This window comes from Rhopalosiphum padi, chromosome 1 (genome assembly GCF_020882245.1).
Source record: "Rhopalosiphum padi isolate XX-2018 chromosome 1, ASM2088224v1, whole genome shotgun sequence".
Classification (NCBI taxonomy): domain Eukaryota; kingdom Metazoa; phylum Arthropoda; class Insecta; order Hemiptera; family Aphididae; genus Rhopalosiphum; species Rhopalosiphum padi.
In genome coordinates this window covers 64818125-64845008 of record NC_083597.1, presented here as the reverse complement: position 1 = coordinate 64845008, position 26884 = coordinate 64818125, and the positions used below count along the sequence as shown (strand labels likewise).

At 26.3% G+C, this 26884-nt stretch overlaps 2 protein-coding genes across 2 annotated transcripts; one reads left to right on the top strand and one right to left on the bottom strand.

Moving 5' to 3' along the window:
• The first annotated feature begins 3716 nt into the window (after positions 1 to 3716).
• On the top strand, positions 3717 to 25298 carry LOC132931642 (electron transfer flavoprotein-ubiquinone oxidoreductase, mitochondrial). The gene is made up of 12 exons (XM_060997537.1): positions 3717 to 3977; positions 4840 to 4944; positions 5005 to 5157; positions 5564 to 5722; positions 5795 to 5991; positions 6083 to 6295; positions 9819 to 9994; positions 10069 to 10280; positions 10768 to 10947; positions 11024 to 11245; positions 21329 to 21523; positions 24871 to 25298. Exons 1-11 carry the CDS (start codon positions 3950 to 3952, stop codon positions 21490 to 21492), a joined length of 1809 nt encoding a protein of 602 aa, XP_060853520.1. The 5' UTR covers positions 3717 to 3949; the 3' UTR covers positions 21493 to 21523; positions 24871 to 25298.
• LOC132931643 (uncharacterized) lies at positions 6640 to 8315 on the bottom strand. Its single transcript, XM_060997538.1, has 2 exons — positions 7356 to 8315; positions 6640 to 6717 (listed from the first exon to the last, which is right to left on the bottom strand). Exons 1-2 carry the CDS (start codon positions 8298 to 8300, stop codon positions 6640 to 6642), a joined length of 1023 nt encoding a protein of 340 aa, XP_060853521.1. The 5' UTR covers positions 8301 to 8315.
• Positions 25299 to 26884: the final 1586 nt, after the last annotated feature.

Genomic DNA, 26884 nt, shown 5'->3' with positions numbered 1-26884 from the left:
GTGTATAATGTGTGTACTGTATGTCTGTATATATTATATGCATATGTAGATACTATATAGGTATGTATGTGTGTAACTACAATTTTGTTTTTACGGTTTTTAATCCCACGACCTCCGCCATGACCCGTAAACGACGACGAAATCACTATTACATCGAAGTACCTATATATATATAGGTATTTATATAATTTAAGAATATCATGGATATGTGTGTACTGCAGTGTTGTAGTAGTGTAGTGTGTGTATACACTATATATTCAGACGTACCTTACTTAATACATTATACGGCGGTCTAAGACTACGCGTTAGATTATTTTATTTTCCTAATTGTAATTTTGTGTTTTATTCGACATCGTAAAAGTACAGTAACAATAACAAAAATAATTTACCAACGAATTAAATAAGTAAATAATACTGCTAACGAATCAATTATCGTGTATAGTGCCTATACGATCGGTATAATAACGACCGCGACAGTGTCAATGATCAGACACATAATATTAATATGATTGTAAAAAGACAAAATATATGAAGATCAGTGCTCATAATCGCTTTATATTTGGTTTTAACTGTTTTAAGTATAGTGCAATTGTGCTAAAAAAAGTTATTGGAGATTATCGAGCCGAGGTAATAAGTGATGCAACCGTTACAAGTCTTTAGACCATTGTAAATAGATATTATAGATATTAGATAGATACCTATTAACCTATATGGTCTTGGAGTGGAGCCCCTATGAATTTATAAAAATTAATTCCATTAAATTAATTAAGTTAAAAAATGATACTTTTTTGATCTAATTATTCATATATTAAGAATTTTTTTAAAAATAACAATACTTGAGCAAATACTAGATTTAAATATCTACATATTATAGGCAATTAATTTTTATTTTATTATTTGTAGAGTAATATCTATAGATATTTCCTCTTATCATGTCATTAGAGGCGCCAGGTTTTGAAAATGTCATGGGGGGTCGGGGGGACTCACTATTTTATAAACACGTGGTTTTACCTTAATAATTATAGTAAACACTACTAATCGTTAAACAATTACTATTACTAAAATATAGTTATTTGTTGTTTTGTATGTTATAACTTATAAAATTTAAATAGTACTAGCAATTTCGATTTTAGGGGGCTGAGCTCCACCTTATCGAGCTCGTGGGGGCTGCAGCTCCCGAGCCCCTTGTACTCGGCGCCCCTACATGTCATTATTTTTTTGATCAAATTTACTTATTGTATTATTTAATATAGATTATAATTAAAATTATTAAGTAAAAAATTGTATAAAATGTTATTTTGTTTTACTTATAATCTGTGTCTAATCTATATAAAAGGCTAATAATCCCCGTTGACCGTTGCTGAAGATAAAACAAATATATACATATATTTATAATTTAGTAATAATTAATAAACAATAAACAAATGTATTTGTTATTTTTAAAATAATAATTTTTCTAATGCCCTAGACCTATTGAAAAAATTTCTTTCGACTTTTAATAGTTGTACATATGTCAATTATTATGATTTAAAAGTCGATTGACAATATACTAACCCCGATTCGATGAACAGGAAGGATATATCCGCAGTGACGCCGATCCTTTTTTAAACCACTGGGGTAAACCCTGTTTGAGGGTACCACCTACCCACCCACCCAAGCCTGATTAAGGGAGAAATGTATAAGATATCTTCTCTACATCGTGCCGGCTTACTGCATTAAATGTATTTTGCTTATTTGTTGTCTACTTCTTTGTATTTACTATTTAGTATTTACAAATTACAACTCTATCAAAAAAAAATTACTCACGACCCATTAAAAAGTTATGGGGTATTTACCGCACTTGCCATACGTGATCGGCGCCACTGTATATACGCGAACACAGCAAGTTGCTAACAACCACATAGGAATATATTCTCAAAGCAATGTTCACATTTTCAAATGATTCTTTTAAATTCTAGATTAATTTAATAGTAATAATGTTGTTACAAGCAGATTACAAAACAACAAAAAGTGTATATATGATTTTATTCGAGTATTAAAATATATCAATAAAATCACGAAAATAAAATATGTTTGACGATTTGTAGCAACAATAATGTATATAGCTATAACGTGAAAAATCACAACAATTGTTTTTGTATCGCGAACAAAAATATAGTTTTTCTAAAATAAATAAATTGACATCGACTGTGGACTGAGTCACTCATGATTCCGCTGCCAACCATTATCATGATGGCACTCAACCAGTGACGTACGCAGAGAAAAGTTTCGGGGGGTGTTTTTGAAAATCAATTATTGAAAAGTAGACATTTTTTTAATAAATATACAAAAAAATTTTATGAAAATTAGTAGGTATACTTAAAATATTTTTTTTAATACAAACATTAATATAACAAAATTAATATTAAAATTGAATAAGTAAATAACCATGCAAAAACCCAAGTATTTCGGCCATTTCGGGGGGTGTTTGAACACCCAAAACACCCCCCTGTGTACGTCCCTGCACTCTACGTAATAATAATTTAATAATAAAATATTTTAAATTGATGGTAACATATAAATTAATATTATTTATAATTCCAAATTATTGATACACTTTTGCACATTTTGCTTGTTCTACTTATAGTTAAACCTGATGGCGCAACGGATGACTTACTGTGCTGTTGTTAGGTACAGCGTTGCTGTACGCCTGTACCTAATAATTGTGTAGGTTCAGGTTGTCAGTTGATGAAAATGGCTTAACCTCAACTACTAAAATATTATCATTGATTTTAAAATATATTAAGGTATTTAAAATTTATTTTAAAATCAATGATATTATGAAATACATAAAACAAGTAGCTCGGCAGCATCGCAGTAGAAGTATTAAGTACATATATTAATATATTATAAATTTTTTTTATATCATAAATAAATTTAATGTATTTTTATTTACAATTAGCTTACAAAAGCGCTGACTAGTGACGAAACGCGCACATCAATGGTTATGGTTTGAAGTTTAAAACAACACGGCGGTAGATAGCGTTGCCAGGATCATAATATTATTATTCTAATTTCCAAGACCGTGACCCGTGAGGACATACTTTTTTCGATTCACGGGAAAATCTAAGAAGGAATGAAGTACTAAGCTTAAAACACTATATTTTAAGAAATAAAAAAAAAACATCTCAATTATGCATTGTGATGGTCATTGATTTTTCATTTTCCATACCTTATTTAAGAATTAAATACAGCAACCGTTTTTCAGGAAAGGTGTACAACGCATTTTTTTTTTCAATTAATTATTTAAGTATAAAATATACTAGACACGCTATGAGTTTAAATTGTTTGTATTTTCAAAAATAATTTAAAATTATTCAGTACCTATTAAAAATCATCAAATATTTTCATTAGACAGCATCATTGGCGTATAAATCCACATTTCCTCAATCAAAAATTTGGTTAAACTTATATTATATTATTTCCAATATTCTAGACCGTTCTAAAATATATGATCATGTGGGATTACTAAAGTAAAATATTACTATTTACTACTGTAAAAGAGCAATACAGCATTGATATTATGTTATTTCTTTCTACAGTCAGCTGTTATTACATATTGAAACTGATATGATCACAGAATAATAATTGTGTATATTGCTCAAGGTGTATTGATATCAATGCTATTCTCTTTTGTTGATAAACCCGTGTAAACATACTTACTTTGATATAAAATTGTGATTAAATACCATTTCAAAACGAGGCCAATGGGCAATGTCTATCGTATGTATTATCGAAACTATTTTACAGCGATATTCGATAGTCCCACTACTCATGAGTTACAGAATTGAATACGGAAGTAGCCAAAGTTCAGTTTAGACATCGGTTATTCGGTTAAGTTTTTGGTTTATCGTCAGTGAATTTATCAGTGTAATTTCTGTATGTTTTTAAAAATTTTAAAGACCTTAAGATGATGGCCACAACGTCAAATATGTTGTGTAAGTATCTATGTACTTTTTGTATTTAATAAAAACTGTGCAAGGTCAATCTCGAAAAAATGTTTAACATTTAGGATCAATTTCATTGTTGAAAACTATAATTAAAAGAAATGTACTAAAAATGTATTTAGTTCAATAAATACAAAACTGTAATTTATTTATTTAAAGTTCTACAATTACATAAATTAATAATTATGCTTATACAATCATTTTATTTATATATAAATCTAATATTTTACTCTTGAATACTACAGTTGCATAATATATTGCAATATAATTCATACTGTACTTAACAGTAATGCAATCAATATTAAATGTATTTTAAAGTTTAAAATAATTTTAAATTGTTAATCAGCTTAAGGTAGTGATCCCATCAGGATTTTGAAAATTACTAGCTTGTAATAAATTAATTTGAATTTGTTAAGATAGTTTGCTTGATAAGATTAATAAAAAATATTGAATATGATAAAACCAAAAAATTAGTATTTTAATTACTCTTTAAAAGTGTAGAATCCTGAATTTTAGAATATACAGTTCAGTTTTAATGGTGACCGGTTACACAATTTTTTAAAGTGCCGCATAGTGAGGAGTCCTCACTGAGGACTACTAGCTTAAGAATATAAATTGAAGTTTATTACTTATGTATATTGTATAATGTAAACAAATTGTTAATAGTATTTTTATAAAAAGTATTTAGGTAATTTACTTATAGATACATTTTATCAACGGTATAAAATAAATTGAGTCAATATTATATTATTACATTTAGATCAATAATTTGTTTATTCATTTGAAATTGTTAGCATATTATAAATAACAATATATTATTAATTATAATGTTTTTGAATGAAATCATTTATAGTTCGTAAAGTGGGAACATCATGTCTTCGTCTTTATTCAGTTGCTTCACCGAAAATAACAACACATTATACTGTGCGCCCACGAGAAACTGACCAAAGATGGAAAGGTACTTGTTTTGTTTTTAGTTTAATTTCTTTATAATTATATTTAATGTTGTACTATATAGATATATCAATGGAACGTTATGAGGATGTAGCTGATGTTGTAATTGTTGGCGGAGGACCAGCTGGTTTATCAGCAGCAATAAAATTAAAACAATTAGCGACTGAAAAAAATAAGGAGCTAAGGGTTTGTGTAGTGGAAAAAGCATCAGAAGTTGGTAAGATTTTAATTATTATATATTTTAATCTTGGATGTTAACTGCAAATATCCATTATTAACCTAAAATAATAATAAAAATGTTTTAATAAATTGTATCAAATGATAATTTAATTTTAATTTACCGTAAAAATTATTAAAAAAAATATAATTAAATATTTTAAACTGGATGAACATATAATATTATAATTATTACTATGTTGTATATCTATTTGTACTAATAAGAACTTACAGAAACAGTGGATCATTGCTTCCGATATCCATAACCTGAGAATTATTTTAGTTTTTTTCATTGATTAAAAAAAGTGGTTAGTTTATAAGAATCTAGGCTTGAAACATTTGATTGGTAGCTTAAAACATAAATTACAATTTTTATATTATTGTGCAATTTTTTTAAATTTTTTCAGGTAGTCATATTTTATCAGGTGCTGTTGTCGATCCAGTCGCCTTAAATGAACTGTTTCCCGATTGGAAAGATTTAGGTGCACCATTAACTACCCCAGTGAAAGAAGATAAGTTTGGTTATCTTACAAAAAGTAGTCGTATACCTATACCTATTATACCTGGTAATAAATATTAGATATATAATATTTATTTATTTATCTTAGTGTCGATTTAAATTAAATAACTTAAAACAGGTATGCCAATGGACAATCATGGGAATTATATTGTGAGATTGGGGCATTTAGTAAAATGGCTTGGTGAACAAGCTGAATCTTTAGGTGTTGAAGTGTATTCTGGATATCCAGCTGCAGAAGTTCTCTATCATGATGATGGTTCAGTGAAAGGAGTTGCAACTGGTGATGTTGGCGTCGCCAAAGATGGATCACCCAAAGTATTTAAATATCTATTAGAGTATCATTTAACTATAGCTTAAAGTATAATTATAATTATAAATTAAATATAAAATATTATTCCATTTGTAGGATAGTTTTGAACGTGGTATGGAATTACACGCCAAAATTACTATATTTGCTGAAGGTTGTCATGGTCATCTAACCAAGCAGTTATTTAAAAAATTTAATCTACGTGAAAATTGTGCACCGCAATCATATGGCCTTGGTCTTAAGGAAATATGGGAAGTAAAACCTGAACTTCATAGTCCTGGAAGAGTAGAACATACTGTTGGTTGGCCATTGGTAAGTTGCATTCAACCAAGTCTTGGTTTAACTAAAAATTGAGCTGGAGAGATCGATTTTAATGAATCTTGAAATTGCAAGAGAATTATTACATATGTAATAATCAACTCCATCATCTAAAATTTTATAAAATTATAAATATTTTATACACTCTAGTAATACATTTAAGAACTATACATACTGAAGCAACAAGTGAAGGTTTAATTAAAAAAAATCCTTTTACTGAAAATTCTAGTGGTCTTTTTAATAGTTGTTCAGAAAATAAATATAGCTGAAATTAATAAGTTTATACAAACTATTAACTAGGTATTAATTAAAATATTAAAAATTAAATTAGATATTATTTATCTTACTTCATCTTCGATATCTTGTTTTTGTCCCTTATCCAACAACTTATGTATTATTTGCGTTATTTGTGCTCCCTATAATTAAGACCAATTAAATTAATTGCTTATCAGAAAAATATCCATTTTTTAAGACAAGTAAACATTCACATAAATTGATATCAATTTGATTTAATTTAAACATAGATACTTCTATGATATTCTTTAGAGTCTTCCACGCCAACATTTATTTTATTTATCTGTCTATCGGCATAATATAGCAACAAAGGTATTTCATACTCCCACAATTACAACATAGGTTTATTTTAGAACAAAGACACCTATTATATTATGTTTTATATAGATTATAGAAGGATATATCACTATATTCTGTGCATTGACTAAATCATTTTTAATATTTTAATTGTTTAAGTGGTTAGTAATGGTGAAAAATAAGATAAATTAAGTTAAATTAAAACATGTGTGACTTGACAAAAAATGAAAATATTAAAAAAAAAAAACCATACAGCTTATGCACAGGAAATATTGTTTTTTATACAATATATTATAGATTGCTTTGCCTTAAACTGAACCAAAGAGTCATAATTATGAAAATATGCATACTTTTGTTTTTTATAACATATACAAAAAATAAAACTAATGTTGATGCGACGGTCACTTAATTTGGAAACATAAACATTTTATGTGAATATTTCACTATTAATAGTATTTCATACTTTTTCAAAGGTATTACTCGTACATTTTACCAGATGAATAATTGGCCATATTGTGAGAATAATTACAGATAAAGTGAACATTTGAGACCATTTATGTGATGCATTACGTTCATCAGCTACGAGTGCTGTAACTATATTATAATGAACTGGTAATACGTTAAAAAATATGACTCTAGGTACCAATACCAATAGTTGAATGTTGTAATATGAACAAACTTCTGTAAATGATATGTATGTGAATAAATGCATACGGTTTAATACAGTTATCTCCTTTGGTTTGACTGTATACCATTGAATCCAATAAACACTCTTCGATTTTTCCATATATGCTTCTAGTATGTTTTTTATATAGTTGAATCGTTTTGATAATTGATTTAATTTAGCATTTATTTGAAGTATAAGTATCCAAACTATAGGTATACAAACCATTTCAGTAAAATCAACTGATGGGAAATCGTTTTCATTTAATGCTAAATAATAAAGTATTATGTAACTGGCTGTTGTTGTGCTGATGAGTAAAAGTGTCTTGAAATTGATGTATGTAATTATACTGTCTTTGTAACTCAATTCTAGATTTTTTGATAGAAAATCTACGTATGCAATGTTTTTTGTAAAACTTTTATATATATCATGTCCCATAAAAATATTGAAGAAACATACTATGATGAGTGTTATATTTAAAGTTACATACGTCATGTATAGAAGTATACTAATTCTTGAATCTTCATTTTCGGATACGATTCTTGTAAATTTCCAATAGTAGTAGATAAGAAGTGCAATTATAATTATTATAGCTACTACTTTAGACAACTTTTTAAAAACTTTATTTGAAAAAGTATCATTAAGAGATTGTTTTAGAACTATAGGTGTATTATCTGTAGCCATTTTGCAATAGTATTGGTGACTTTTTTTTAGTAAAGAATTTTGAAATTGATGTTTGTACATTTTCAGCAAGTAGTGTAGCATTGTAGTACTTCAAAACTAGCCTTAAGAATACAGGATGTTTCATGTATTATTCAATTCTAAATACATTTTTTAGTATTAATACTGCAAATAAGCATTAGACAAATAATGCATGTACCACTTGATGTTTTCAATTTACAAAATCAATAAATACTTTGTATTATAATCGATTCATTTTAAAAAAGCATTCTGTAGAGTGTAGAGTATTAATAGTATGTTTGTATAGTATATGTGAAGTATTTTTTATTTTTTATTTATATTTATGAATTTCAAATTTATAATGGATATGTATTTGAATTAAAGTTGTTGAGTTTGTAAATATTTCATTTTTAAAAAGGTTTTATTTTAACCACTTTGATAAATTGATATTTATTCAGTAAAATTAAAACTTTTAGCATTATTGACATTAATATTTAATTATTTTATAATCTTGACATTATTTAATATATCAATTTGGTGTTTTAGAAAATAGGTATTAATTGGTTTTTTTTCAATTTATGTATTTTTTAATTTTAGATATTAATGCATCTATTTTTTTTCAAATTATTTACCATTTATTTAAACTTTATCTAAAACAATTGTTTTAAAAGCAAAGCATTAAGCAATAAGTATATTGCTTTTAAAATACATGTGTTTTTATTTAATATATTATTTAGTAGAAAAATATTTAGATCTTAAACTTTGAGGATGGTTTGTGGTATAAAAGAGGATTTATTTGTTATTTTTGATAGGTCAAAAGTAAAGATTCTTAGTATTTATCTGAAGATTTTTCTATTTTGTTATTTAAAAAAAGAGTAAAATTATTGTAGACACGTAATTTCGAGTATCCATATTGTTCTAAGTTAGTATCAACTCAAAAGTTATTGACAATAATGTTTAAAATAATAAATTAAATGTTTCAAGCAAAAATTAATTCAACCCACTATTACCAACACAAATTTCTAATATAAATAGCAATACAAAAATATAACAAAATATTCTTAGTAATATAGAGTGACAGATTGTCTCCATTCAGAATTGTTTTTCATATTATACAATTATTATTTATTATTATCAAATTTAACATTTAACATATTTAATACAGGGATTTACTTAATGACAATAGGTACACTTGACATCAGTTGTGCAGCAGAGCAGTTCCTTACTTTTAAATTTCAAAAATTACAATTTACTTTGATTTGTAATATTGTTTATATTTATTTTTAAATCTTAAATAATTTTTTTGATAATCTCTTGTATTTTAAAGCGATTAAGTGTCCAATATTTAGTGTAAAGTAGTTTGATGTTAAATAATTTAGTTTTAATAAAATCAGTTAGAATATAATAATTGTATTATTATGTAATTTACTAATTTGTTTATTTTGTAGCATACTGGCAACAAAATGTTAATGTTATTAAATATTTGAATTGTGTTATTTTTCATATGAAAATATGAAATATATTAATGTATTTATTTATATTTTTAAATGTTTAAATTAAAATTGTGATTATTATTTTTAGGACAAAAATACTTATGGTGGCTCTTTTATTTATCATTTAAACGAATCTACTCCTCTAGTTGCTGTTGGTTTTGTTGTTGGACTTGATTATAGTAATCCATACTTATCTCCTTTTAGAGAGTTTCAGAGATTTAAACATCACCCTCATGTCCAGCCTTTGTTTGAGGATGGTAAAAGGTTAATTTATAATAATTACTTATAGATAATATAATAGAAATAATTAAATAAAAATATTATTTTTTCTTACACAGAATTGCATATGGTGCTAGAGCTCTTAATGAAGGAGGTTATCAGTCTATTCCAAAACTCTCTTTTCCTGGCGGTGCTTTAATTGGTTGTACCGCTGGATTTTTAAATGTACCAAAAATTAAAGGCACTCATTATGCAATGAAATCTGGTTTGCTAGCTGCTGAATCAACTTTTGATACCATATTTAATACATCTGAAACGAGTGAAACGATTGGTAAACTATTTTTATTTTTATACATGAATAGACTATGTAATATAGTTCTTATAAGTTTATAAATTAATTTTTTAAGAGGCTGGGTTCAATACTCAATAATTACTTTTTAATTTGTTCTCAATGTAAAAATATAGTTTATAATTATAATTAACTTTATACCAATCAGATTATTTATTAATATATTTTATGACTTTATGTAAGCAAAAATGTCGTAAATACATGGGATAAATGCCTACTTATTTTGTAAGTAATATTTTTGTAATATTTAAATAATGTTTTGTTAAATTATTAAGTATTTACTCAATTAATATTTGTTTAAACTATTTAAAGTATCTATCAAACACTATGCCAAATAATAAATTATAGGAAGTAAATAGGCCATTTAAATAAAAAATATTGTATGAATCTTAATTTCTTTTTTCTTTTTGAAAAGTATTATACTCTATTTACAATTATTAAATATAAATAAATTTATTATATTAAACAGGCTTGGAACCTAAAGACTATGAAGAAAAAGTGAAAAGCAGTTGGATATGGTCGGATTTGAAACAAGTAAGAAATGTTCGACCATCATTCCACACTAAGCTTGGACTGTTTGGAGGTATGGCATATTCTGGATTTACACTTGCTGTTAAAGGAAAAGAACCTTGGACACTCAGCCATGGAGGTATGTCTCTTTTTTTAAAATTATTTTTTATTTATTTAACTGTTTATTATAAATGTATTGTCTTAACACATGTAAGTTCCTGATAATGAGAGACTGAAAACAAAGACTGAAGTTTCTGTTATTGAGTATCCAAAACCTGATGGAAAAATAAGCTTTGATATTTTGTCTTCTGTTGCATTAACTGGCACAAACCACGAAGGAGACCAACCTGCCCATTTAACATTATTGAATGACTCTGTCCCTGTGGACACAAACCTTAATCTGTATGATGGTCCAGAAGGCAGATTTTGCCCTGCAGGTAAAACTATTTGTAATTTAACTAAACACAGACTTATGAATTTATTTTACTATAAATGGTTTATTTTAGTAATTAGAAAACATGAAATAATTCACAATTTTATATATATGTTAGGTAGCTATCATTATGTTGTGATATATTCATATTGATTTATGTAATTGTAAAACTAGGTATTGTATTTTTATATCTACCAAATAGTATTGTCATTAAATTTGGTTACAAATGAAAGGTAAATTAACATATTCACAAATTTCAAGTCTATTCTATGTTGGAAAAGATATTAAACACAGACATAATTTGAACTGTTAGGAATTTAAAAAAAATTTTGTTTGGTAACTGATAAGTGATAACAAATGTAAAAAAAAAAAAATAATAATAAAAATAAAAATCTTGCATAAATTTTAAGTAAACCCCCAGTCAAAGCACATATTAAAGGAAAAATTCTACATATTGGGCACCATGCAGCTATAAAATAAATATTTTAATGTATTATACAAAATATTATAATTGTTAAGTGTTAAGTTTTATTATTTTTATTGTTTATTAAAATGAAAGGTAAATATTCTAAGGTACCAATATTATTACCGAATACCAATATTATTTAATACCATTATTATTATCGATAACTGTTTTGTTTTAAAAAAAATTGTTCTACTGTTATTGTATTATATGTATAATCACGAATTAAAATATATTTTAATTTGTGTGTATTATGTATGAATACTATAATGTTACTATGATGAACATAAATAATTATTCATACGTAGTTCTAATATTAGTCAATAGATGGCAATAACTGTATAGTAATTACTGGCCTGAAAATTTAAACAGAATTGAAAGCTATACCATAAATTAATTCAGAAATGCTTGCTTTACCACATTAGTTATAATTATTATTTAATATTTAATTTTGTTAAATATTATGAAGATAATATGTAGTGAGTCATATTTTTATTTATTATTTAAATCATTTGACCATGGTTTGCATGATGTGTATTGCATTCTGTTCATATTATAGTATTAATGGTTTAATAATAAATAGGGGAAATACATTCTCCAAGTTTTAGTTTTTATTTAGAATCAAATATACACATTTTTATAATTTATTGTTTATTATCTTGTTTAAGTTGTGTATTACTAACATACTATATAAAACTATATAAGCTATTAAATCAAGTGAGCTAGATAGTAAGATGATATGTATTGCAGCTATGCATATTATATATTAATAATTTATTCCATTGGGATAGAATTTAGTTTGAATAATGAACAAAAAAACATTTAAATTAGGTATAAAAAAAAAATATTTATCTTAAGTATGAGAAATAATGTATATTTAAAAAGAATAATTTGAAATAAAATAAAATAAGTTTAACATGGATCATATTTTTAAATAAAAAGTTGTACTTAAGTCAATATTCTGTAGGGCATTAACAGTGGTTAAAGTGGTTAAAGATAATGGTTAGATTGATATCTTAGTTTGTGGTTAAACACATTTATAATTATGATACTAATAATAAAATTAATGTCCACTACTCCATTTGTACCTAATGTCAGTTATTAGCTATTAGTTTACTCAACTTATGTGCTTGTTTAATGATCAATAATTAAAAATTAGTAAATTAATATAAAAAAAATATATATATTGAATCCTTGGAAATTTACAATTTTACATATTTTACAAATTTTTCATATTATGTACCATTCAATATTTTGTATTATTTTCAACAAATTACTATTGACTAATGACTATAATAGCTACTGAAGTATTACATAAATTATTTTAATAAAAAAAAAACCTATAAAATATAATCATTAAGCATAGTTAATGCAGTGGCTTATTTTTACACATAGATTTGTTAAGGTTTGGACACATTATAATATTGCCTTTTGTATTATTTTCTAAATATTTGTATTATAGTTGAATGACAACAATTTGATATTTTTCTGTTATTTGAAAACAATTATTTTTAACCATGACTACAAAAAATTTAAGTAATAGACTCATAAGCCATAGCTTATAGTTTTATTTTGAAAATTTCTTAAATAAAATATGTTTTATTTTTTTGAGACTTACGATTTATTGAATTTAAAATATTATAGTTGCTTTATAAATTATAATGTTACACAAAGTATTTATAATATAAGAACTTACAAACCTATATGTTATGTATATATCTTAAAACCTATCATGACAACCAAATAAAAAAAATTCACGAAGTCCCAAAAAACGTTTTATTTGTTCTATTGTTTTAAATTATGAAAAATTTAAAGATTTTTCGATATTTAAAAATCGGATTCTATTTAAATATTAAAATAAATTAAATAGCTCAACACTATTTTGATTTTTTGCAAATATTATATAAAATATTATATTTGATTATTATTAACTATTGTCTATTAATTATTATGTACTTATGTTTTATGATTTTAATTTAATATTGTAATTCAGTATTTGTATAATAGGCAAATTGTATAATTCAGGAACAAAAATATTTAAAACACTGATTGAGGGGTAATACAAATTTGTTTGCTTATTAAAATGTAATTTTTATTTAAACAAAATTAAGGCCTCTTCTAAAGTTTAATTAAACCTCATCTAAAGACCTCGAATATTTATTTTGGATTTTTCAATCCAATGGAAAAGTGTCAATTACATATCTGTGATCTCAACTGATTGTGTCTACAGTCGTTCTTTGAATAATAGGTATACTATTTGTGCCTCGTATAGTTTAATGTTTAATACTCGCCAGTCGCCTCGCGCAATAACGTAATGCCACGACCCCTCATCTCAGTAACAAAAACAGAATTAATAATAATAATAATAATAATAATAGTGAAGCAGATCTGTTTTCCATTTTCTCGTCGACAGATTGCCCGTCGTGTTTTCGGTTTGGGTTATTTTACAAGTGTCGAATATTGTAATTTTGATGCATTGTATATAGGTACATTGTACAATATTGAATTGGCTGAACATCGTCACGCGAGTCGCGACCCCGTCGAGAGCGCGTTTTGTGTTAACGTCGTTTATGAAACGTAAAAATAATGGAAGGGTATAATAATATAATATATGTGCATACAGGGCGGGGTGGCGGCTGTGATCCCATGCGTGTCGTCCCCGAGCTATATAGTGTATAGTTAAAGTTGAGCAGATGTGCCAAAAACACGTATTATTATTATTATTATTATACGTCGGACCGAGGGATGCATTGTCAATCATCATATATAATACACACACACGTCATGTATAAGCTACCGTGTGTGATGTGTGTGTAGTGTGATTGTACACGCGTATTATTATATTAAACAGTCGCAGCCATTATAATACGATATTTAAACTCTCGTCTGACTACTTTATATTATGTTTAAATATGTATGATACATAAATACGACACAGTTGCTATACAGGTATGCCTAAGCGTCATGTACCATAGTACATTTAATAACGAATAGGTCTTACCTATCTTAATATAATATGTATATTATTTCTTAATAATTATTATAATTAGAGTTTTGTGTTTGCTAGCTTTTTTTTTTGTTGAGTTGTACTATGCATAGGTTAGGTTGACATTCTGAGGTCACATATGTACAACATAATATTTTCGTCTTAGAAATAACTGTCCTCGTTTAGTTTTTGTTTATTGGTTTCGCGATTCTCAATTATTTAAGTTAACTGATGTATATTATATTCATAGTTTATGCAAATATTTCAAAATTTATTTGTTGATTGTTGATCCTGATAAGTGATAAGTACTCGGATGGTTGAGTAGAGGGTAAAATAGAGGTAATTTTAAAAATCAACAAATATTTATTGTCTTGATAATATAAAATAGGAAAAGAGATTATAGGTTTTGTTTATTATAATTAATAATCATTAATGTGGCGAGCGATCTGTATATGTGCATTGCACGCTCTTAAGGCCGAACCACATAAATTTGTAGTAACCTCGGAAATGTTTGTCGAAGTGCAGAAATATAATTTTTTTTCATCTATTATTATGTATAAGATATTTGCATGTACATGTCTACTTCTAAATTTTAGTTTACACGTCTGTGGCTTTGCCGTTAGTCGTTACTATAAAAAATAAAAGTACAATAATTATATTATATATTTATGCACCATTATAGTCATTATACTGTTGCTGTACAGTTGGGTCTGCATTGCAACGACTGCAGTTCACGAATATTGTATAAGTACCGAGGTTGGGGGTCTGTATTTGAGCCTTAAGCCTATAAAATTTAATATCTCGTTAATTTCGTATTCATAAAAATGCAAATATGTAAAATATAATGTACTTTTTTTTTATTTATCGCGGGATGCTATACCCGAAGGGGTGAAGTTCTGGATATTACGACCTCCACGCATCTGGCTTCCTTAATTCCGACTATTACTAGACCGTATATAAGTAGCAAATTGATTTTAATTTATTATCTAGCTATAGGGCAGGCTGTATGTGTATGTATTCCTCCACACTAGTTTATGTTGTGGGAAAACCCAGGACTTAATATTCCCCCGGTGAACAAGAAACTGTTATACAATAACGGCCGTGCAATTTGTACACATTACTGGTAGGGTTACACGGGTAAATATCGATCCGTAGATAGTTGTACTTGGTGATAAGTTTTGAACTTACTTTTTCATAAATTATTGCTGTGCTATTATACTATTTAATATAAATACGCTTCGAGATAAATGTTGTGATAATTCATGTAATTTAGACATGCTTTTACTTACATATAGGTTATATATTATAGTAAGTTTCTTAATTGAATTTGGAACGAAAAAGGTTTACAAATTTAATTAAGAATTATTTTATCTTAACTTAATAATATTCTTATAATCAAATATTTTGAATGGAAGTATTATAGGGTATGTGTTATTATGTAATTTATGCTGAATAGTACGTATATTTTGTAAAAAAAATATGCACCGCGTACTTATTGACAAACAATATAGTCTATACGTATTTTTCTAACAGCCGATTTGTTGAAATTAATGCGTATCTTAACCTTTAAAAAAAAATATGACTGTAACTTAAAATAAAATATTATACTATTATCTGTTTGTAGGTATATGAAATGAATTTCAATCGCGTTAACATTATATTTAAAATAATTAGTATAAAAATAGATAAGTTATAGTCTAATTATAAGCTATTAAATTGTCCACCCCATTTTCTGTGTTATTATTTTAATTTCTTAAAATATCAACAAAACCTGGTACTTGCAGCTAGTATATTATGTGTACCTATGTATTTTGCAAGGTTGAAATAAATTGCATATTACCATGGTACACTAAAGCATATAATGTATGAAAACATTAGTCATTCCGTTGTGTAGCTATTAATATTAACCAGTAAACTGCATCACTACCTGATACCTATGAATAATATAAGAGTATATATATATATATTTATGTATATTCAAATGAATGATTGGCCGCTGACGCGTGTTTTAATTAAGTCTACTTGTCTATGTATAATATTATATTCGAGGGCTTACAAAAACAAAATTAACATTTCGCCAGCTCATCCGCGTTGACTTAATCTGGTAATTCTACTCTTCCGAATACCGTACGGGGGTGGCGCAGTCAAGCCGCAATTATCCGCAAATTATATTAGAATTTCGTCTAATTCTCGCGGTTCATTGTAATATAAATAACAGTTATTATTTATTACTAATCAGCATCATAGTAACGTGCTATAGTCGTTTATCGTTATGTCACACATATTTTTTGATCGTTTATTTGGTTTGGTGATTAATCATTGATTATATTATTGTTTGAGTGTGTTGTTAATAGTTTTTCTCTGTTTTATGCATGTATAGGATATTATAGTATAAAAACTTCTCTCCGGATTTAGGTCATTGTGATTATTTTATTGAACATTAATTATCAATACTTAATACTTATTATATAACAGTTATGAAGAATAATATTATGTATATTTTATTAGAAACTTTTTTTTGGATTTTTAGTTAGTTTTTTGTTATTTATAACTATTAATAATTTTATTAAAAATAAAAATAGTAAATACCAATCAAAAAAGTTTTTGATAAAACATAGATAATGTTATATTCTATGGTGGTTAATTGTTTTACTTAATTTCTACTATGTAATCACACTGACTACTGAGTGTAATTTGGAGGTGCTGGAAAGCGATTTTAACTATCAACTGTGTTAGTTCGTTAGTGTAGAAGACGGATAAAAAGATTATATTGGTGTCCCATCTCAAAATATATATTTTAGTGTCGGTAGGTTAGGTTATGTATACGTAATATTGGCATAATGTATAAGACGACATAAAATTTCGTGAAAATAAAATTATTTCAACCGGAAAACACTCATTAATCATTATTAATAAACAACTATATCCGTTTTTGTGATAATGAGAGTTTACTGTTAAAATAATCTCCTAGTTAGCAATTAGAATAGTTAGTATTAAATTAATACTACCTACATTATGTAATACTTATATAAGTGTAACGTAAAGAGAATTAGATGCCATGATTTTCAATCTTTGTCTTACTCTCGTGCAACATAGAAATTTAGTTATGTTTTAATTTCAACGCACATCTAGTAAATCGATAAAAATTCTGAAAACAGTTTGAATTTTTCGTTAAGTCTACTTGAAATCTTTCCCATTATTTTAATATTTTTAACTTCTTTAAAAATTTAAGTAGGTATAACAATTTTTAAATTTCCACTTTTTTGATTTAAATTTTTCAGGATTTTGGTCTTTGGGGATAAGATCAAATAATTTGGATAGTCGGTTTCATGTAAACTTAATGACAAATTTAAATCTGTTATCATAATTCTTATCACTTTACTTAATCGAGTGGTAAACACATAAAGAACACGTCTAAATTTTATGTTGCAAAAACAAAGACAGAAAGAAAATCATTGCTTCAAACCCTTTATCATTATTATAGGTATGTCAGTTTTTTAAAAAATTCTAAAAAGTTCTATGAAATTGCTTATTTAGAGCCTCTTAAAAGCTGGTCGTCCATGTATGTATGTATATATATGTACGTATATTGTATATGTATGTATATATATTATATAATATGTTCATATATAATGACAAGTCCATTCAATGTATAATTTGTTTTGTATCCGAGATAAATAATATTGTTATTGCACCACATTATTTTTTTTATATTATAGACACTGCTGGATTATACATTTTCGCAATATAAAAAAATTTCATTTTTACGATTTAAGTTTTTGTACAAAGCGTACGTTCTTCAACTTGACCTTTAGCGATGCTTTATTCACTTAAACCCTATTTTTATAAAATCCTTTTACGTTAAAACTGATTCTGATAGTTTTGGTGACCATCATAAAAAATATTAAAAATAATAACTAATAAGTGATAATTTTTTCGACTTATATCGTCGTAAAGATTTTATTTGTACACAGTTAACATTTTAGTTCCAATGTGCATTATAAAATGATTAACTAAAGGTTAAGGCTTAAAAGTTACTTTAAACAGCAGTACTGCGTATGTATTGTATACGTACAGACTGTATATTTCGGTCATCCGAAGGTTAAATTAGTTTTCTTTTAACGAAGGATCTTAATTTAACATAGTTTAAAATAAAATGATTTTTTCAAAAGAATACTCGAATTGTATTGGATTTGTTTGCTAATGTTTGAATGTTCATAACCCATTCCTTAATTTTCTATATTTTGGGTATTCACCAATTTTAATTGTTGGTCGTGAATTCGTGATAATAATTATTCATAATGTTATTAATTGATCTTTGTATATATATTATTTTCTATTTTAAATGCTAGCAAGGTAATAATTTTTATAATATTATCATAGGCAATGAATTTGATTTAATCCCATGTTAAAATATTCATGCTCTTGATCGTATAGTAATTATAAATATAGAATTGATTAAAAGTCTTACTGATAATACCTATATCGTTTTGTACAATGATGTATATGCACGTACAGAAAAAACTAAATACCGTAAAGTATATTCGTGTAACTATTTTTTGTTATCAAAAGCATAGTAAGTATCTCTATACATTACCATGTTTTCAATTTTATTACATTTTTAATGGTTTTTTTAAAAGAGTTATTAAATTTGATATAATACAGATTAAAAAAATGAAATCAATTAAAGTATTGAAAACATTGACTTTGTTACACATTGTTAATCGTTCTGAATTTTTATCAAATATATGTATATGTACGTCATGTACAAGCATTCCGATGAAATGCAATATTAATTATAATTATTAGTTCTATACTTTTTTTTACTGGTGTCTTACCTTTTTTGTATTATTCCATTTATATTAATTGGTGTGTGAGACTGAGCATTTACATTATTGATATTAAATTCATGTAAGCGATAAATGATCTCATTGGTCTACTTGTATTATGTTTTATATTGATAAATTCAAATACGTATGAAAGCAATGTATTTTGTAATAAAAAAACAATAGTGTAATATAAATTTGTATTGAAGTATTCGAAAAAAAATCCAAATTGTCGTTTATGTTCTGTTTACAAACGAAAATTCTAATTTAACACAAAACAACAAAACAAAATTTTTTTTTGTTGTAGAAAAAAATGGTAAAAAAAAACTGAATATTATTTTTTTTACCTCAAATATTTATTTTATATAGTTTTTCACTAACGTAACTTCTGTATTGAATATCGAATTAAAATAAATTATTTTTAGTACCATAATCTCGGGTAAATTGTATTTATTGGACATATGTTTTTGGTGTAACCATAAATGATTCACTAAGTATGCTTGCCATCATATTATCCTTTAATTATGAATTTATTTAAATTTTATTTTATTTAAATATTATTAGAAATCTTATTTTAAAATACTTATAGATTTTGAGTTTTAAATCATTTTAAAACCTAACCCAAATACAACTTTTGTTTAAATGAGAATTAAATTTTTTCTTATTATTTGTCCGGTAACATTTTTGAAAACATTAATACATCCAAACCGAAGTTGAAATAAGTAGTTTTTGAGTTGTTTAATTTTGTGGTTTAATGATAGTAGACCCATGATAATATTATATTTATAAGATATGAAGATTTAAAAATTATAGTTATCTATCAACATCATTTAATTTATAAAACTTGTCTGAGTGAAATAAATATTAGATTTAATTTTACATGTGTTTTATATTTTTTTTAAGATCATTTTAAAGTATGTATTATTATTCTTAGTATATTACTTGTATAACCTAACCTACTGACGAAATTATTAAACTGTGAATGGTATTACTTACATTCGTTTCAATGATAGTCGGAGTTTCATTATCTGAACCGGAATATTAAGTAATTGTTTAAAAAATATTCATCTATATAAATAATCGAAAAATAGTTTTTATTTTATTATCACTTTTATATTAAAAGTTAAGAGGATGTCAGTGAAGTATTTGTTATCTTTCTCTAACCCATGCGCAACATAACAAATTGTACGTTCAAAATAATGATTATAACCATATTAATTTATCAAATTAGAGTGAAATGATCTCTTATACAATTTAAAGGTAAGATTATTATTTAGGGCATATCATAAGCGTTTTATTATATTTTAATTTTAAAGCGAGTTATGAGTATTTTAAAATTGTAAATTGTTTATACATATTAAAAAACTTATAACTTGGTTTAAAATTAAAACATAATAAAACGCTTATGAAATGCCCTGGATACTATCTTACCTTTAAATTGTATAAGAGGTAATTTAACTCTAATTTGAGAAATTAATATGGTTATAAATGTTATAATCATATTATTTTGAACGTAAATTTTGTTATGTTGCACGTGGGTTAGAGAAAGATAACAAATACTTCACTGACATTCTCTTAAGATTAGAAAAGCTATAACAATAAAACCTTGTAGGATTATTTACTCTTCTGAATTTTGGGGAAAGATAAAAGAAACATCCTGTACAATGAACATGTATAGATATACAGCTTTTATATTAGTAATACGTTAATATCATGGTCGATACATAATATAATATACTTATACCTATAGTTATATATACCCTAAAAATGTGAATGAGATTTTATTCAAACAGGTTTTTTTTGTTTTGACAGGAGTTTACGAATACGTGCCAAACGAGGAAGGCACAGGCGATCGGTTGCAAATAAATGCTCAAAACTGCATCCACTGCAAGACTTGTGACATCAAAGATCCCACGCAGAATATCAATTGGGTGGTGCCTGAACCCGGCGGTGGCCCCGCCTACAACGGCATGTAAACTGCGGAATCGATGATACTATATACTATAGGTACCTTTAATGGCTTTAATGTTATATAGGTATAAATTATCTTTTCTCTTCATTATTGTCATAGATATCAGGTTTGTTATCTAACGTGTGCGTGTGTATTTCTGCGAGTGCGTGCGGCGGGTAGGTCTCGTTCCTCTATTTCTCACCCGTTAATTATTGCAGTAGTGGTATGGGTACGAGAAAGTATTCAAAAATAGCGATTCACCCTGTATTTATAATATAATATTACGCATGTCGCATCTTGTATATATGCGCACGAGTGTGGCGTGTCCAGTTGTTATTCGGAAACCTTAAATTTGGAGCGAGGTGCTCATTCGACGTAATAATATATTATTGTATAATATAATCACACATGACGTGATTAACAATAACATACACAATGGTTTGGAGATTGATTTAATGCATGTTATGTAGCATGCTAGCATAATATATTATTCTGCCATTGGGCATGACTGTGATCGTTTAATGTTATTATGAAATTATAATATTATAATGTGAGGTGCACAACAAATTATTCGTTCTAAACAAACACACACACACATACACTTACTTATATTATACAGGTATACCTACTTTCAGCGGAGTTTTTTTGTCTCAATAATACATAATATTATGTATAGTTATATAATATACAAGGGTTATTTGTGTGTTGCGCATACTTACATTAATTTCCGGTTAAATCGCTCACATAGAGTAGTTTAGGGAACACAATATAAATATTATATAATGTGTATAGTGTATACCTATGAGTGTATGTCTATATTCCACACCTAGACACCCATTAATACACACCTCGGTGGTTGTTGATGTTTATATTTTCTTAAAAAAAAGATATTATAATTTGACGTATATTATTGAAGGTGCTAGAGTTTCAATAGTGTTTCTATTGGATATGTTTTATAATACTCCACACAGTTTATTGTATGTATGTGTAGCATGCATTCAGTATTCCATTTGCAGTGTAAAGAATTTATACACGAAAACCACAAATTATAAGTTTTGACGAATTATATACGTAACATTTTGATTTTCTCAGGTTGACTTAGTGGTTCTTATGCATTGCTTTAGTACTCAAATTAGCCGCTATAAAAATTGTGATTTATATATCGTGTTATGTGTACTTATATTTTGGTCATTGGAAAATGTGTCATACAGTATGGTACACGGACATACGGTACACACAAGTTATTAAAAGTTGTTTATAGTTCCGTTAAAATAAAAAAAAATCTTAAACTATTAATGAAAATGACTTTTTATACGCCGAGTTCATATCGTTCGCTTTAGGTAAATAATATTTTAATATGTTAATTTTATATATATATATACTAGGTGATTCTTTTATCGAATAACACTCATTATTTCAAAATCTAACGTTTTCTGAAAAACATTTTCAGTCAAAATAAAACAACATTTGAAGTTTTTTAAAGTTGGTCTACTACTCCGATCACCTAAAATGTAAATATGTATAGCTTATTAACTACTCATCCAAATTTCGATTTATATGTATTGAAATACTTTGAAAAATATTTTGCTTTAGAATAATATGAAATTAAAAATGTATGTTGTTATTCAAAAAAGTAAAAACTTATAAATAATATATATTTTTTTTAAATATGTTGTTTTATTTCGACTGAGAATTATGTAAAGAAAATATTTTTTTAAATATTAATAGATTTTGAAATCATGTTCGATAAAAGAATTATCCTGTATTAATATTATATATATATATCTCAAGCTGCAGTTTCGTTGATTTTAATTATTAACTACCCTATTTACTATATTTTTTCCTGCGTCACGTCCACCATCGCACTGCTGTTTATTTTTACGGAAAACGCGGAAAATGAATTAAGTTTGTTTTATATTCCGGCCCATATGGTGCCAGAAACAACATTAGTATTACAACGCAGTATCGCAATGTTAAATAAAATGTTTTTTTTTTCGTAAATTTTCGTTGTACGAATAGCTTTGTGCACTATTATAGGTATTAGGTATATGCGTGCACAACACTTATTGGTATATGCATACTCTTTGGAGGTTGCTAACACGCCTTTATGTAACAATAACTGTTATTTTAAAATTCTATGCGTATATGTATGGCTTATATGGGGTGATTCATTTAACGTTGGACAATCATTATATCAGAAAACAATAACGTTTTTGAAAATATTTCTTTTACATAGGTAATTTAAAGTCGTTACAAAATATCATTTAAAAAATAAGTTTATTATTTTGAAGTTTTTACTCTTTATAGTGATAACATTTATTTTTAATTTTATATTTCGAAGCAGAATAATATTTGAAGTATTTCGATCTATAAATATTAAATTTTGAATAAGTTATTAAGTAGTATTGAGCGTAGTAATGGACCAACATTTTGCGGGATACTCTTGTATCGCTTAAATGCTTATAAGTTATAATAAACTTATATAATTAATACTTATCATAAGTTACTCGTTCAAAATTTAATTTGTATGTGTTTAAATATTCCATAAAATATTCTACTTTGGAATAAAGAATTAAAAATGCATATTTTTTATATGATAACGATAAAAATACACTAGAAAAATGTTGTTTTTAATTACTTAAAATTATATAAAAAAATATATTGAAACTAATAACAAACGTTTTAGAAATATTAAATGAGTTACCGGTATATGTATAATAATATTATGATCACAGTATAGTGTGGACATATATATACTAAACGTGCCTTTTATTACTAATGCGTGGTAATCATGAGCCCGTTATCGTTTACTCGATCCTTTACAATATTGCGTTTTGAATTGAAATACACTCTATTAATAAATACCTGTCTCTATATTATACGTTAATGAGGATATATGTGTGTGTGTGTGTGTGTGTTTGTGCGTGTCACACTTGATCCAAGTTTTGGAGTTGTTCAATTTTAGGAACATTTAGATTCGAGTTTTCTTTTTTTTTTTTTGGATTTCATTTTTATTCTTTGTTATAGCCTATGTGAAAAGACGCACATACTTTTATTATTTACACTAATTTAAATTAACAAATTCTCTTTACTTTACCCATTGTTAGGAGAAATTTCCAAAAAGAATAAAAATGTCATCCGACTGATCGGAAGTTAAGTTGTGGATCTAGTTTCAGGGGATTTTTGTGACAGATTTGTGGGTTTCGTGAAATGGCTCTTATACGATGATCACTTTAGGTACACAAAAAATAAAAGTAATATTTGTCTTTTGACTGTTTGTGTTATTGTTTAAAATCGACACGCGTGGGCTACTAGTATTTACTACCTACCTACCTACCTGTATCCGCTGTTGTTATTTCTTTAATGACATTTTATTTTTTAATATTATTTTTGTTTTGAATAGGATACAACGCCATTTGTGTGAGACCATAATATGTTATCGTCTACAAATAAACGTGTTTACTCAACTATTGCTTCCGGCAGTCTAACAACATCGTCATTATTATATTATCTGCCCTACGATAATATACATTTTTGGTTTGTATTTACGCACTTATAGTGCAATTCATGTTTGTATTTATCGATTAAATTTATAACTCATAATTGTATTTTAAATACAATTACATTACGATTAGACGAGGATAAAAGGAGGGTATACTCATTTTAATTTTTAAATGTTTCACTTAAATATTTATATACTGTATTATTGTTGATAGTCTTTTTTTCTTTTTTTAATGCAGAATTTTTAATATTTTATGTTACATATTATAATATGTAATGTTATTGTTTGTTATGTACGTTGAATAAAAATACTACGAATATATTGATAAAGTGTCTTACCATGTATTATATTACATAAAGGCGTGGTCTTTATTATTGAATTATGTAGATTGTTTTTAGTTACCTATACACTTTAAATCAGTTTGAATATTCATAAAAACTATATGTGAAAGTTTAATTGCAAAATCGGAAGAGATTATTCTGTGCCAAAAAAGTAGTGAAGTTAGCTACTTACGAATTTGTCAAAAATGACACCATTTATATTTTTTATCATATTTTTAATATTCAAATCCTAGAATAATAACTTTGTTAAATATATTTTAAATATTATTAAACGTACAAATATAGTTTCTGCAATTTACTATAGATACGTTATTCAACGTTACGAATGTTCTCTTCTTATACTAAACGGCACGTCTATTGCTATGCAGTCTTCTACATAGTACCTGGGCATAACTTTAAATAAAAGATTAAAATGGTCAAACCATAAGCAATTAAAACGAAAATAAGCAAATAACCGGCTCCATTTATTTCGCACCATCTAAAATCAAAAGTTATTCTAGTAGCAAATAAAATTTTTATTTACAAAAGTATAATCAGATCAATTTGGTCGTATGAGATACAAATATGGGAGGGGGGGGGGCGCCAAACCATCAAACTTCCAACTGTGAGAGAACTAGCAATAAATTATTACAAAGAGTTTCATAGCAAACTAAAAGACCAAACCAATCTATTAATTCATCAAATGTCCTCCACAACTATTCCAAATAATATCACATGTCATCTAAACAGGGATTGGCCTTGTGATCTGTTAGATCCTGAGTTATTTGACTCTGGGTCGATAAAAAAAAAAAAAATAATAAATAACAAATATTAAGTAATATTGTAGGTGTGACCAGTGATGGTGGGATTCTTCCTATTCAAGTTTTCATGTTATTGTTCTTTTATTTATGAAAATTGCTTATTGTGTAACGCCATCACAGATTGTAATTTTATTTAAATCAATAATAATAAAAAAAAATACATAATTATTATTAACGTGATATTTATTATATCGACAAACATTTTTGGTTATCTACAGTGAATTCTCAAAATATTATTTTCATTTTTAGCTTTTAAAAAATTGATGCTCTCATTAAAACACCATTTTTTTGTTTAAATTAATTATAAGTTATAACAATAGGGTATAAAATAATAATTTACTGCGGTACACACAATGGTGCTAATGGTTATTGATGATAATGTTTATTTGGAAACATAACGATTGTTGGTGTGTACAACGGCTATACTATAATATAATATATGCATGTTATTTAATATACTCAATTTCGATGTATAACGATGATGATTGTTTTTCTCAATACTTGAACCGTCTTAAACGTGGTTAGTGGTCGGGTTATTTTTGAGAACGTATCGGGCAGATGAATAAGCTTACTTTGTTTATTCATTTTATTCAATTACATAATATTATGCTTAGTCAAACTTTCGGAGTACCTGTGTATGTGTATGTACATCACTCCGAAAAGCGTTTCCAGAAAACATACATGTATATACATGTGTTTAATATTTATTTATAAAAATATTACAAATAGTATATATATGTATAAAGCGTAACTCATATTATATATGTATACGTA

Coding starts and splice junctions, on each gene's coding strand:
- LOC132931642 (XM_060997537.1), top strand. CDS start 3,950: ATGATGGCCACAACGTCAAATATGTTGT. Junction 9,995..10,068: donor TTGTTTGAGGATGGTAAAAG/GTTAATTTATAA, acceptor TTTCTTACACAG/AATTGCATATGGTGCTAGAG. Junction 10,948..11,023: donor TTGGACACTCAGCCATGGAG/GTATGTCTCTTT, acceptor AACACATGTAAG/TTCCTGATAATGAGAGACTG.
- LOC132931643 (XM_060997538.1), bottom strand. CDS start 8,300: ATGTACAAACATCAATTTCAAAATTCTTTACTAAAAAAAAGTCACCAA. Junction 6,718..7,355: donor CGAGTAATACCTTTGAAAAA/GTATGAAATACT, acceptor TCTTAATTATAG/GGAGCACAAATAACGCAAAT.